The 15,211-nt window shown below is 44.7% G+C and overlaps 1 protein-coding gene across 4 annotated transcripts in view; it reads left to right on the forward strand.

Moving 5' to 3' along the window:
* Positions 1–2,546: 2,546 nt before the first annotated feature.
* ZSWIM6 (zinc finger SWIM-type containing 6) overlaps positions 2,547–15,211 on the forward strand; it is a 114,925-nt gene continuing 102,260 nt past the window's right edge. For 3 of the 4 annotated variants that reach the window (XM_064404156.1, XM_064404157.1, XM_064404158.1), the window contains exon 1: positions 9,187–9,863. In XM_064404156.1, the coding sequence (XP_064260226.1) occupies positions 9,350–9,863 (514 nt within the window). In that variant the 5' untranslated portion in view covers positions 9,187–9,349. Of the gene's footprint in view, positions 2,684–9,186; positions 9,864–15,211 lie in introns of those variants that run through there. The other variant, XM_064404160.1, reaches the window with a different exon arrangement.

Here is a 15,211-nt window from a genome sequence, read left to right on the forward strand (position 1 = left end):
CTTTTGGTGCCGGGACTGTTGTCCCAAACGTGGTGCAAACCATGCTCAGGCTGTGCTGCTGCTGCTTCTCAGAACCACTGAAATCACAAGAACAAAATTCTTTTGGTGCTGTCTGTAACAAAGCTCTCAGAATCACATATTAAAATTGCTGACTGGGAAAAAATTCTGAGTTAGAATATTCTTCCTTGGGATAGTCTGCTGTTGTCTTAGGCTGGAACAGTAATGCGACACTCGTACTTTTCTACGACTGGAGAATTCAGAGGCTTTGCCCAGGTCTTTGCCCAGAGGCTCCATTTTTGGAACCACTAGAAAATACATTTTATGTGAAACACCAGAAGAGATTTCTACCCCTCCTGCTCATGGATCATAACATCTGCAGGATGACTGACGGAGACATCTGCCTAAGTTTGCAGACACTGACTCAGCATCTCCTGCAGTGTTTGAACCACACCACACACAGTGCCTGCATCTATTCCCCCTGAAGGACCCCAATACAGTCCAGCAGAGGACAGTGTCTAGCAATAGGACAGCTGTCCCATGAGTCCTGCATAATTTATTAAAGCAAAGAAGCATGGGGACATACTAATTACCAAGGGGTCCTTTCCTTTTCAGTGGTAAACCTGCCAGATTCTTGGAACTCCTAATACTCCCCTAGAAGAGGCTCAAAACACTAAGTTTCCAGAAGTGTAAGTCTACGTTGTGCCACTATTATCGTGGAGCAGAAAAGGAAAAAAAAAAAAAAAAAAAGAAAGAAAAAAAAGTTCTCCCTTCCCATTCAAAGCATCTTCAAAAATTACATTTTTTTATTCAGAGCAACTTCAAAAGTTAAATGTTGTTGTCTAGTCACAGACCAGTAGAAAAAACCCTAAATCCCTGCTCTAAGAAAGGGATTCCAGTGAATCCTTTGAGGCTAGTGAAGTAAAAGGAAGTACTGGTTTCTCTGACAAAATTTTACTGCAGGCTCTAACCATAGCTTATCTCTGTCTTCTGAATTTGATTAATTGATCAAGGCTTAGCTTGACATATTAGCTCCAGTACAATTCCAAGATTGCAAGATAGGAAGAATAGGAAGAAGGAAGGCAAGTGGTTGGAAAATTTACCCATTTTGTCTCTTTAATAGGGACAGAGTATACAGTGGACTGGCAACAGCAAAGTACAGTCAAAGGAATATGGGAAAGAAAAAGAAGGGATAGAAACAGGTAACCAGATAATGAGAATACTTTCAGCTGGGATACAAAATACAAGTGGAAGTGTATCAATGTCACCCAAGATATATGTTAGTAAGCTGTGTTTAACCTTCAAAGTTGACTGCCCTGAACAGATGCAGTGCTCCACAGTTCAGTTTTGCAGGGATAGATTGGCAAAACAAGTACACACCACTCTAATTAGCACTTGGACTACAAAATTTCAAATATTTTCTAAAGTTTTGGGACAAAAGCTCAGGTTTTATAAATATAAGATATAATCTGGGTTGAGAAAAAGAAATTTGGAAAACAGCCCCTCAAAATAGAAAACCCTTGATTTGGTCTTTATTAACTATTCCTCAGTGTACAGTCCTTTTTGACCAAATAAATGACAAGACAGCACCGTGTAATTCTTTCGTCAGACATAAAACCTTGGTCTCTTAATTTTAAAGGGTGTCTTAACTCTACAGAAGCCCTTGTACTCAGAGCACTACTTTGTAAGTTTGTCTCTGATACAGCCCAAGAAAAGTTGTCTGTAAATCTTGATTGAGTCTTTCAGTCCCAGCAAAGCTAGAGACAGGTTTGCAATATTGTTCAAATACCTGTAAACTAAGAATTTAAGTATCAGTTGGGACTTAATTTCACACAAAGACCATAAAGAAACAAAATTATAGTCCAGCTCATTTTTTCCAGCTTGCTAAATGCAATCACTAGGGAAACAAGTAAGAGGAAGCAGATATTGTACCTGAGCTTTTTAAAAGAATGACAACTGTTACAACAGGAACTATTAATAGTGTTGCTTAGCCATCTCAGCCTTTTCTTTGCCTCCATACTTTCTGCAAGTCCTCAGTTATAATTCATGAAGGCTGAGAAGTTCGCAGAAAATTGGCACCTGGAGAAATTGCTGTCCAGCTAGCTACATTTTCCTCTTCCTAGGACTGCCTTGGCAGTGCTACTGGAGACAAAGGTACACCAGCACAGCACAGATCCTACTGAAAGGCATCCCATCTCTATAGCATGCAGGAAGGAGCTCCAGGCTTTGGCATATTCAAGCTGTCCCCTTGTATGTTCAGCTCTCTTGCCATCACACCTTAATCTGGACATGGACATCTTAGTCATGGCTAATCAGGGAAATCTGGAGATGTCAGAGATGACTGGAGGCTGGCCAGTGTGACGTCCATCCACGAGATGGGCTGGAACTCGGATCCAGGCAACTACAGCCTGTCAGCCTGACTTCAGCACCCAGCAAGACTATGGAATGGATCATCTTAGATACAATCACATGGCACACACAGAATCACCAAGGGGTCAGGCCCACTCAGAATAGGTTTAGGAAAGGCAGGTCCACCTGACCAAACTCATCTCCATTTACAACCAGTGACCTGCCTAGTGGATGTGGGAAAGGCAGTGGATGTAGCCTACTTGGACTTCAGCAAAGCCTTTGGTTCTGTCTCCCACAGCATTCTCCTGGAAAAGCTGGCAGCCAATGGAGTGGACAGGTACTTTCCTGGATTGCCAGGCCCAGAGAGTGGTGGGGAATGGTGCCAGTGGTGGGGCCAGTTCTGTTTAATATTTTTTTGATGATCTGGATGAGGGGGTTGAGTGCATTCTCAGTAAATTCACGGATAACAAGTTGTGTGCAAGTACTGATCTGCTGGAGGGTAGGATGGCTCTGCACAGGGATATGTACAAGCTGGATCATGGGCTGAGGCTGACGGTGTGAGGCACAACAAGGCCCAGTGCTGGATCCTGCACTTGGGTCACAACAACCCCAGGCAGTGCCACAGGCTGGGACAGAGAGGCTGGAAAGGACCTGGGGATGCTTATTGACAGCAGCTGAACATGAGCCAGGCTGTGCCCAGGTGGCCAAGAAGGCCAATGGCATCCTGGCCTGGATCAGCCATGGTGTGGGCAGCAGGGCCAGGGCAGGGATTGTCAGCACTGGTACTCAGCACTAGTGGGGCTGCACCTCAAATCCTATCCTGGGCCTCTCAGTTCAGGAAACACATTGAGGTGCTGCAGCAGGTCCAGAGAATGGCAACAGAGCTGAGGAAGGATCTGGAGCACAAGTCCTGAGTGGCTGAGGGAGATGGGGTGTTTATCCTGGAGAAAAGGAGGCTCAGGGGTGGCCTTACCACTCCTGACACATGCCTGAAAGGAGATTGCAGCCAGGTGGAGTCGGGCTCCTCCCCCAGCCAACCAGTGGAAGGACAAGAGCACAGTCTCGAGCCGCAGTAGGGGAGGTTTAGGTTGGACATTAGAAAGAATTTCACCACTAAAGGGCTGTCAAATATTGGGATGGACTGCTCAGGAAAGTAGTGGAGTCAACATCCATGGAAGTGTTCAAGAAATGACTGGATCTGGCACTTCGTGCTATAGTCTAGTTGACAAGGTTGATCATTCAAAAGTGTGGACTTCATGACCTTGGAAATCTTTTACAAACGAAATCATTATGATCCTTGAAATGGGAGAAGGAAGAGTTTTGACTTATTTGGGGTTTTCCCTTTTTTTATTTAAAGCCATTTAAAAAATCATTCTACCAGCACTGAGCATGTGGAAAAGCTCTTCTGAAAAATTTTAAGTTTATGTAACTTCTCTTCCTTTGCTACAGGTTAAAATTTAGGTAAGCAATGTCTTTTACTTCAAGACAATATCAAATTGAGGTTTTCATGTCCTTCATGCAGAGTTTCTGCCCAAGAATTACTGGGCCTGACACTGCATAGTTCCTTGGTCCACTGCAAGGAAGTCTAAAGTGCAGCTAAAAGGGAGAAAGCCCAAGAAGATAAAAAGGGGGAGTTGTTAATGTAGGACGCTTATCCACAACAAGGCAGTGCCCTAATGTTCCTTTTTAAATCACCAGCCTATTCCACCTTCTATAATATTTGTATTCCTACATGTGCTGGTAGACCAAACAATTGCACCTGATAACTTCTAGACCCGCCTATCCCATTTTTGGTGGAGAATAACCAGAAGAAGATGAAGTTTTGAGGAACTTTTTTTAAAAATCACTGAATCACAATTAATTGTATGTATTTGCACTAAAAAGAGAGAATAAATGAAGAAAGATGTTTTAATATCCAATATTTTCATAAAATTATTTTATTTTTATATTAGAAAAAAATAGTACTTTAAAAATAACATTTACAAAGACCTGTGAGGGTAATATATTGCTTTTACTTTGAGTATTTATACATTTTGTAACTCAGATCTAAATAAGGTCACAACAAACCCAGAGAGACATTAAATCTAGAGTTCCCTCTGAGACAAGACTTTCTCCTTTTGACTTTATGCAAATGCTAAATCTGAAGAAAGGTGAGACACTCTTATTCCTCTAGTCTTCCGAGACCTCAATATTCTGAGCCATCTAAATGACTGCAACACATTTAATTTTAAGGCATTTCTTGCACACTATCATTTTACTTGTAACAGTGATGCTTTTATCCCTAGTGACTTAGTGAGCTAAACTGCCCCAACAGATATCTCAACACAAGGCTCCTTATAAGGAAGAAATAATTCATTCCCAGGATCTATTCTCAATAAATGTAAACTGAATGTGCTCAGTCCTTGAGGAAATACAGAGCAGCATTAACTCACACAGCACTGGGACTATGGAACAAACAATGCCTTCCCCTTCAGTCCATCTGAGAATGACTTAATACATTAAGTATCGAGCCACAGAAAGGCAGAGGACACAGAAATAAATGCCAAGAGGATTTAGCCCAGTTCTAGATGTTTGTTTCTTTTAATTGTAGAAAACTGGCAAAGTACGCTTAGTATGTTAAGTAAATTTTCCTAAATGCTTTTAGATTGTAGTGTCTGACTCCAGTTTTAGAATTAACAAGAAATTTAATAAAAATAAAAAGCTGTACTTTGAAAGGGCTCATTTGGTGCTGCCAGTTTATTCCACTTCAACAGAGAAACTCTAAAGAGCTGGCAATATTTATCCCAGAGTATTTGATTTAAAGGGCTAGCAAAAGGCAAAAGTTGTTTTTTTTAGGCTTTAAATTAAAAATTGCCTCTGAACATAATGAAAGAAACTGTTTTATGAAAACATTGTAAAATTGAAGGCAGTGACCAACTACATTATTCTCTCCACCAACCAATCTTAAGATGGTAATTTCATCAACACTCATCACTTCTGTCTGCTTTTCCTGTGTTTGAATTCCCAGCTTCACTACATTGCAAAGTACAGTGATATTCACTGCCTTTACATACAGCAGCGTTTTTTAAGCTTTCAGATGATGTTAGAATACATTTGTTATCTGTAAAACCTACAGCCTTCTTCTAAGAAATGAAACCTCTTGTTATCTAAAAAGGCACACAGAAACAGGTTAAAAAAGATTTGGTTTAGCACTGTAAATCCAGTTGTTTCAGTAGGCCTATCATTCTTTCTTGTTTTCATTATTTTAGTCCTGTCTATTCAATTTTTCTTGTTTTTTTTTCCTCACAGCTTTAGCTCCAACAACCCTCCATCCTCCATTCCCAAGTCCCCTTCTCTGTCTTTGACCACCTACCCTCTGAGAGTTTAGAAATATTTTATGCCGTGCATGAATCCAGACCCTTGTTCAGCTTTAGTGCAGGAATGCCAGGACTCATCTTTCCTGATAAGATTTAACCACTGGGGTGACTTATGTTGGCCAGCATTATGTCGCCTGCCATCATTTTTCTACATTTAGACCTTGGTCTAAATGTAGAAAAATGTTTCACACAAAGACAACTGTGCAGCTGTATGTGACTTCCTTTTAGATCAGCACAACTGGTGGAATGCTCAAGCCTTTTATACTTTACTGGAATGAGCAAAACTGACTGCAACTGGCCTAATGCTCTGAAAAGATTATTAGGAAGGAATTTCACTGCATAGTGGCCAAGGGTGCTTTTCCAAGCAGCTCACAGAACAGCCTTCTATTACATGCAGGAAGTTAGCCAAGTTAAGTTTTGCAGCCATTCCTGCCTCTCTGTGTTGCTCTGGAATAGAAAGATCCCAAAATGGTTAAATGGAAACACAGGCAAGAAATGCTCAGCTCGGTAAGGTCTTCCCTCAAGAACATCCACTGAAAGAAAAACTAACTAGCAATTAAAATAGCTTAGATATGCCTTTAACACTTCCTAATTTCTTTTCTGGAGTTAACACATCTTCCCACTTGATTTCAGAAAGTGGAGGGAACTTGGGGCAAACCTGGCAGGACAAAAGTTCAGCCTCAGATGAAAATTTGCAAGTTGTTCAAGTGCTATGCCAGTGCAGCTGGAGTGGAGCCTAAAGTGGAGCACATCTGGTGCCTGTGGCAGCATGACAAGAGCAAGGATGCCTCTTGCTTCCTTGTCTGCTTCCTAGCCCAGAAACCAAAAAGATTCACCAGCATTCTGTGTATTTGTTAATATACACAGACTCAATAGGAAGTAGATACTCCAGATGAGGGATAGAGAGATGAAAGAGGTGGATCCATGAACTCCTCCTGCTTGTCTCTGGGATTTCTTTAGTGAATTTAAAAATTTCTGCCCAGATCTGTAAAGAAAGAAGAAAGACTAAGTTCAGATAACTGACACATAGGTTAACTTATTATGATGATTTGTTGTTTATTGTCACTCTTCTCACTCTTTTTGGTTTTTACTGTAAAGTTTCTCAACTATGACATGAAGAATTCTTCCAGTGGCATTAGTGTTATTTTTATTGCAGCAGGTGGCTAAGACATGGTAAAGAACAGCCATTACCCCATTTGGAAGAGTATTTCTACTGACTTGCTAGATGCTTATTTAAAGCAGAAATAGTGGTAGAACAGAGAATAAAAATTGCTTTGACATGTGAACAATCATTACTCGTGAATAAGTGATGGAATGAAGAATAATTTTCTTTTTCTCTCACACACATGCAATCATGAAGTTCTTTTTTCTTTCCTTTTTCCTACTGTCTACATATTTAATATCTCTGCTCTCAGAAATGTTGAGATGAAAACCACTACTAACAGTAAAAGAAAGTACTACAAGCTCATCTCTGGTCTGCAGCATTCAGGCTTCCTAACACTTCCAAAATTCTGTTAGAGTTAAGTTTATAAATCCAGCAGAACATTTGTAAATCATGCCTAAAATGAGAAGACAGTTAATATTACAGCAAGCTATCTATGAATTTATGAAATTGGCATCTCAAGAGTAACTATTTTGTGAAGTCCATAGCCAGAAACACAAGCATCAGTTTAAACTCATTTCTTACACAGAAGGTAGGTTTCATGATCCCAAAGAAAAAACCCCAAATTTATAGTATGTACAAAAGAAAAAAAACCAAAAACCCCACCAAACTCTGCAGAAAATATTTCTGCAGTTTAAACTACTTGGTTAAAAATAATCTGTAATTTTCTTAGCATCAGCAGCTGGCAGCAGAAAAATAATAATAAAAAAACCCAACAAAACCCAAACCAGAAAAAAACCCCCAAACAAACACAAAAGCAAAATACCAGCCCTAGCCCCCCCCCCACACCAAAATCTCAGGTCTATACCTAGATGTAAAAAAATTCTCTACACGTGAAATTTCCAAGTACTGTTACTGTTTAGAAGTTTAAAAGCATTCACTTCCCCCCTTCCCCAATATGTGCAAATTCCAAACCACCTCAAGGTTTCTGCCAAGCTTTCTTTAAAAATCAGTCAGCGAGTCTGATAAGTTTCATTCAATTTCCCACCTACTTTTAAGGGGAAATGCAGTTTCTGCAGCGCTTTTCAGTCGCTTGACTACAAAATAAGCTCCTGTTCCAGTCGGAGGTGGAGGATGGGGGTTGGTGCAAACAAAAAGGAGACGACAAAGTTTCGAGCCAAGGCGATGTTGTTTGCACCTCTCAGATTTTATGCCGGGCACGCTTGACATTCCTCCGCCGCATTCCCTGACGGAGCCGCCTCCCCGCTGGGGGCGGCTTGCGCTGCATCATGGAAAATGTAGTCCGTCTGGGAAAACCAGCCTGCCGCAGGGAAGCCGCTCCAATTCCGGCTTCTGCAGGGCACGGCGTGCGAGCTAAGGGCTGCTCGCCGGGCGAGTAAGTGCTGTGTGCAACTGCAAGCCGCCAAAAAAATGCCTCTTACAAGCCATAGATCCAAAATATTTTAATTAATAACAACAACAACAACAAAAAAGTTTTAAATTCCGTTAATAAAAAATGGCGACTGCTCTACCACGAAGCATCAAGGGGTAATCCCATTTCCGAGACAGAATGCAGAAAGTATTTGTTTTAAAACTGAATTAGCGGAGCAGGAGCCAGGCGCAGCTGCCAATCCCACTGGCCGCGCGCCACTTCCATGCGCTCCCACCTCGGCGCCCTCAGCGTGCGCACACATCTGGCTATCCCCACGTACGTGCTGGAGGCGCCGGCACGGACCAACGGCACGGTTTTTGGGGATCACGGAAAACGCCGTGACGCTCCGCTGTGTCGCGACCCACCTGGGTACACACGGCGCCTTCACCGCCTCCCACAGACTCGCCGCCGCTCCGCGCCGCCCTGGCCCGCGCCTCGGCTCTCCCGGAGCGCTCCCAGGCCCTCTGCAGCGCCAGCCGGGCGCTGGCACCGGGATGACGACCTTTACCGTACTACGGCTAATAGGAGGAAAGTGAAACTTCCCACAAAACTCAGCACCAACACATCTTGGAGCGCGCCTCACTCATGCAGCTCAAGAGCTTGCTATACGCATTCATCGGGGCTCCTGATCCAGGGGCGGACGGAAAGGGCTTCGCCCGCCGGTGCCGCACTTCCCGTCGGCGCGGCGCGGCCCGCCCCCGCGGCTTTCCCGGCAGGGGTGACCGGGTTCAGGCCGCGGCGGCGGCCCCGCCCCCGCATTCCATTCCCTACATGGCGGCAGAGCGGGGGGCGCCGCCGGCCACGCCCCCCTTTCCCACCACGCGCGCGAGGGCGCGCCCGGGCTGGCGCGCGTGACATCAGCGGGAGCAGAGGCCGGCGAGGCGCGGGGGGGAAGCGCGCGCCTCCCCCCGCGCCGCCGTTCTATTTACGTTGTGACGCCGATTTGCATAAGGCCCCGCCCCCCGCGGCCGGCGAGGCCGCGCGGCCCCACCCTCTTCGCCACATAAGGGCAGAGGGGGGCGTGTCCCCGGGGGCTCGCGGGCCCTCGCTGCCTTCCTGGAGCCGTTTATAGGGTACAGCCACTTCCGCTGTCGGCTTAGAAGCGGCGCGATCATGGCGGAGCGCGGTCAGCTCCCCCACCCCGCCAAGCGCCTCTGCTGCAGACCCGGCTATGGCTCGGGCTGCAGGCCGGGGCAGCGGGCGGGCGGCTCTGGGCCCGGCGGCGGCGCGCTCTGCGCCGGACCCTCCTCCGCAGCTGCCGCCGCCGCCCTGGGGCTGCTGCCGCTCGGCAAGACCCAGAGCCCCGAGTCCCTGCTGGACATTGCGGCTCGCAAGGTGGCGGAGAAGTGGCCCTTCCAGCGGGTGGAGGAGCGGTTCGAACGGATCCCGGAGCCGGTGCAGCGCAGGATCGTCTACTGGTCCTTCCCCCGCAGCGAGAGGGAGATCTGTATGTACTCCTCGTTCAACACCGGCGCCGAGGATCCCGCTGCCGGTCCCGGGGGCGCCGCCGCGCCTGGCGGGGCCATGGACGCCGCCGCCGCCGCTGCCGCCGACGAGAACCGGCTGCCCTTCCGCAGGGGCATCGCTCTGCTCGACGGCGGCTGCGTCGATAACGTCCTGCAAGTCGGTGAGTCACCGGCCGGTTCCGTTCCCGGACCAGGCCGCCGCCGCTCGGGGCCGCGGGTCTCCCCTGCGTGTCACCCGCTTGCCGTGCCTCTCTCTCCGCCGCAGCTCACCGCCTGCGGCCCGGCCCGTGCGGTCCCTTCACTCCCCGGCTGCACCGTGGGCCGGGCAACTTCCTCCGCCGGTCTCCTCCCCCTCGTGCCCGGGACGCGCAGTGGCTCCCTGCCTCCGTGACACGGACGCGGCTCCCGCCTGTCCCTTTAACTTGCAGCCCCGCATCGCGCCGTGCCCGCTCCCGGTAATCCAGCCTGTGTAATCCCGTTTGGCTCTGCCCTCCTACCAGCGTCCACCCCCGGTAATCCGGGTCATCGCTTTTCCTCGAGCCACAATAGCGAGGAGATGCCGCCCCCCCATCCCGAGGGGGACCGCCGGTGGAAATGAATCAGCAGAAGGGCGGCCGGCGGGGGAAGGAGGGGGGGCGGGATGCGCTGCCGTCCAAAATAAAGACATAAAAGCGGTGCGAGACCCCGGCAGCGGGAGTGCGGGGGGGATCCGCGAACAAAGGCATTTCTAGGGCAGCGGCGACGAGCCGGAGGGAGGGGGCGCGATTCGCCCCGCCGGGGGTGGTATGGCTGGGGGCTTGCTTTAGGATGAGCGGCTTCGTGACAAGGGGGGGAGAACGAAGCTCTTCCTCCTACTGGAACAATACCCCCCTCCTCTTCCTCACCCCCAGCCCAGCCGCTGTTCTTCACCCGCTGCTGGCTCCCTTGGTTAACTCCTCCCTGCCAGTGTTTAAAGGGCTGCAGAGGTGGGTATTCCCCCACTTTTGTGGGGGCTGTCTGCCGGGGGCGGCTCCCCTTCCATTCCTTGAATGGAAAAGGAGCCGCCCCCGGCAGATAGTCCCCTCCGCCGGTGGTGATGCTCTTTGTGCGACCCGGCCACTTTGTTCTCATTTTCATGTTTATTTGCGTCTTTCTTTTTTTTTTTTTTTCTTTTCCTTTTTGTTTCCCCCCTCTCGGTTTTCTGTCGTTTCCCCTCCTCCTCCCCTTAAAAGGGGAAGACAGACAAAAGAGGCTGCTGCTCGCCTTTTGTTGACGGCGGCGGCTCGGGATGTGTGTTTGTGTGCGTGTGGGGCGCTGGGATTCCCTCCTTCGCACTCCCCCAAATTCTCGGTGGTGCCTGCTGCGGGTTTGACTTGGCGGGCACCTTGCAAATGTGCTATCAGATATTTTTTTTTCCGAAGGGAAGATGTGACCCTGCTCTTAGGCTTAATGCTCCTCTCTTCTGCCTACGGGGACTTTCTTTCTTTTTCCATTTTTTTTTAAGTTTATTTTTTTTAATCAACTTTCCTTTAAATTTAATCTTTTGACTTTCTCTTTCCAAGGGGTCTGAGGTGCATCTGTAGTTTCTCAGGACTGACAGAACCAGAAGTAGGGCTTTTTAGTTTGGTTGGCAGTGCTGAGATTTTTTTCCCTTTTGCTTTCACTTGATTCTGTTTGCAAGCGATTAGGAATGACAGGAGTGCACATAGGGAGGGTTTCTTGGCTGATTGCATTTAAGCCAGGAATTCACTGTGAAAATAAAGCCAAGGGGCAATAAATAAAAAATGCAGTCTTTTCTAGGAGGCAGACACCCAACGAGGACTTTGCTTTGCTTGGTTTCAGCAGTGGAATAGGCCTCAGTGAGTAGTTCTGAAAGAAAAAAAGTAACTTTTTGTGTGTCTTCAAATGTGAGGGCATTGAGTAATGTTGGCAAGGGTCAGTAAAGAAAGAAAAAATACGCATGAATGTGACTTAAGTGTTGACTGCTTTTTCTGGAACCTTTAAATGCATTTCAAACAAATACTGTACCTACTGCTGAAAATGCATTTGCTTTGTTATATTTCCCCCCACTCCCCCTCAACCTTATGTGAGCCTCCTTTGAAATTCTTGCAAAAATAGTAGTGGAAATCGGTGATACGAAAGATGTCAGTTGTTTTGACAGAGGCCTTTGGTGAGGGAGTTGTGGAGTACTTGGGTAGGTCCTGCTGTAATTTGGGTAGGTAGCTGTGCAATTAAGAGCAGGGTCTTGCCGACAAGATATTCCTAGTGAAACAGAAAGGTGCAGCTGTGAAAGGCAGTTCCCGTCTAGAGTGAATTATGTTGGGCAGAGAATGGAATTGGTTCCATATAATACAGCTGAATATGTAGCATTGATGAAAACTTAGAATTAAGTTTATGTAAGTGCATGTTTAGTGACCATATAAATGTGAACTTATGTTCTTTGCAGTATGAGTAATGGAAACTCTGTAAATGTTTACTGTTGAACTATGGAAAAGTGCAGTTGGACAAAATGCATTTTATTACATATCAGTTCTAACAGCCCTACTTGTAACCTGAAGTATTACTGTAAACAAGGAATGTGGGACTTGATTTGAGAGACACATAAATTTCAGTTCAGTGGTAGTTAAATGGCACATTTGCTTCTGAATTTTGCATTTTAAGTTTTTCAGTCTAGCTCTGAATAAACATTCTGACTATTTTATCATGGTAAATAATCTTAAGCAGGAAGATTTCCCAAACCTTGTATCTAAGGTTTGCTAAAAATCTTCATGTGATTCTCCTTCATGCCTGCTAACTTAGTCTCTGGTGTGTTACCTTGTTGTAAAGAAAATCCGAAATCTGGTGTGTTACCTTGTTGTAAAGAAAATCCAAAATAAAATGAAGATGATGTATTAGTGATACACAGAAATAACATTCTTGGTAATCAGGCAGTACAGTTGTCTGGTGGCCTATTTTGTAGTTTATTGGTGCTGTCCTAGCATAATAATTAGCATCACTTAATTTTGAAAGGCATTTCTCCAAAGAAGATGGTTTCAGAATTCAATTTGCATCTAACTTATTGATGTATTTATATCTTTTTGATATGCTTCAACTGGACATGAAAGTTTTTATTTTTTTAGTTTATTTCAAAAGAGCCAGAGAATGCAGGTTCCTAAAGCAAACCTTCCCAACAGCACAAAACAACTCTTTTACCATGCATGTGTTTAACTTACTTCAAACCGAGTATTTTTAGTAAAAATTAAAGTCTAAATAAGGAAGCACTTTGTGAGTAAATACAATAATCTGGAAGGAAAATTAGAAATTGACTGTGTTTCATTTGGCCAAATTTTGAAAATGCCAGGAGCCAGCAGACCGTTTTAGATGGTGAAGTGTATATTTGGTTTCTGAGGTTAGTCCTGAATTAGTACACAGTACTGTATTGTCGTCACAGCTGTGGCTGTCAAGGTTAGGAAGAGGTGTGATCCCTCAATAGCACAGCTGACCTGGCGAGAGCCCTTAATGCAGCTATTCTAGGAGAAGAAATAAACCCCTGTGCCTCTGCTGGTATGACTCTTGCTTGGGGAAAGACAGAGGGTTGCCTTGGCTGTAGTGCTGTAAAACTCCGCTTCACTGCTGCAGCCACAGTAGAAGTACTTGAGAATTTTTTGATATGTCAAACAAGGACTCTTACAGTATCCCTGTCTGTTGGTAATTTGAGGTAGGTTTGTCTTTGTTGCATAGACCCTGTTTGCTCATACGGGCCTTTCTTAAAGGGGTTAGAGCCCTTTCCATGGTAGCATAAGGCTCTGTGACTGTGGTAAGTCATGCTTTTAGGTATGAATGGTAAGGGAGTGAGTTGGAGGGAAGGAAAATATAAAGAATTCATTGACTGGCACTCGCCACAGCTCTAGAATATGATGTTAATGTTAGAAAGCTGCCTTGTCTGTAGGAGGAGGTTCATCTGAAGAGCATCATTTGCTTGGAACTGCAGGCTCGTGTTTTGGAAGCCCCTCAGGGGTACCTGGTTGGGGGATGTAACCAAAATGCTTTTTAGAGAAAGCAAAGTAAAATTTCTCCTTCCTTAAATAGTGGTCGAAGGTCACTGATATTTTTTTAATTTGTTCTTAAGTTAAAGACTGGAGATTATTTTGCTTTCAAAACCAGGAGACGCCCTTTTTGTCCACCAGGAGCAAGAGAAGGCTTTAGAAAACCGAATTGGTGGCTGCATGTAATTTTGGTGGTAGTCAGCAGATTTCAGATCCTTTTGGTGGACAATGATTTGAGGCAAATTTTGATTCTTCCTAGCCATCTTTACTGGGAAAAAAAAAACCCAAACCAAAACCAACCCCAAAAACTTCCTGAAATGTCAGAGCAAGTAAAACAAAACTAATTTCTCTTCTTTTGGGACTCAGTTGTTTGAGTGCCAGTGGGATAACATGAAACACTGTTTTTTTCCTTGCAATAAAACCGTACCAAGTATTTTATTCACAAAGGTGACACAAATGTTGTGCTGTGCTGTGAGGTGAACTGAACATTTAGCAGATATGGTGATCTTCACTGGTGCGTGCTATATATATATAGTTGTTGATGAAACCTGTAGGATAGATGGGTTTAGTAAAAGGATTTACTTAATGAAAGTAATACCAAGTTGTGTGACAAACCTAGGCTGTCATTAGCGGCAGTGAAGTCACTGTGTTTAGTGTCAACTTTTATTGACCTGTGATACCAAATTGTTCTGGTACGTGTAGTGAACTTTTTCCAAGGGGAAAAGGTTGTATTAAATTATGCCAATTTAAAGAGGAGAGTTTTGTGTGCTGACATGCTGAAACAACAATCATGTTCAACTTTTTTGGGTTTGGTTAAGAATGTATGAGTAAAACAAGTAATCCAGAATTTGTTAATACAATATTGTGGTATGGGTGTAAACAAATGATGTCTGATTTTTTGCTGGACTTTTTTGACTTAGTTCCAAGCCTAGTAGAGAGTCTTGTGAAAATGCCTTCATTGATTCCAGTTTCAGTTTGCTCTAAGAAATAACTACTGATATTTCTAAGTTTCAGAACAGAAACTAGTAAGCTAATTTTTAAATTATTCTTCCTGAAAGGCAGATATTTAATGCATTCTAGTTTCCTTGTAGGATTTGGAATGCAATGCGTTAATTGGCAAATATGCAAGCCATTTTCTATGTGTCTACTCTAATAGACTATCCTTGACCTTGAATAATTTCTTTGGATACCCTGAAAAAAAACCATAGAGCTAGATAGAAGCAAAAAAAAGCTGTCTTTCAAGACCAGATCACTAAAGGTGGAAAAGCTTTGTAAATCAACTCCTGCATTTAATTCAGGCTTTCTAAAAATATCTATTCTTGATTTCAAGAGAGTGTAAGTATTTTAGAGTGGTTTCAAGATACAAAAATAAAACTTGTATATATTATCTTCCTGTGTAATTATGAATAGTAGGATAGATCTAATTGGACAATGTTAGTACTACTGTAGAATTCATTTATTTTTTAAGGAAAATAATTGCTAATCTCTTGCCATTACAAGTAGAC

Source organism: Passer domesticus, chromosome Z, assembly GCF_036417665.1.
Source record: "Passer domesticus isolate bPasDom1 chromosome Z, bPasDom1.hap1, whole genome shotgun sequence".
Classification (NCBI taxonomy): Eukaryota; Metazoa; Chordata; class Aves; order Passeriformes; family Passeridae; genus Passer; species Passer domesticus.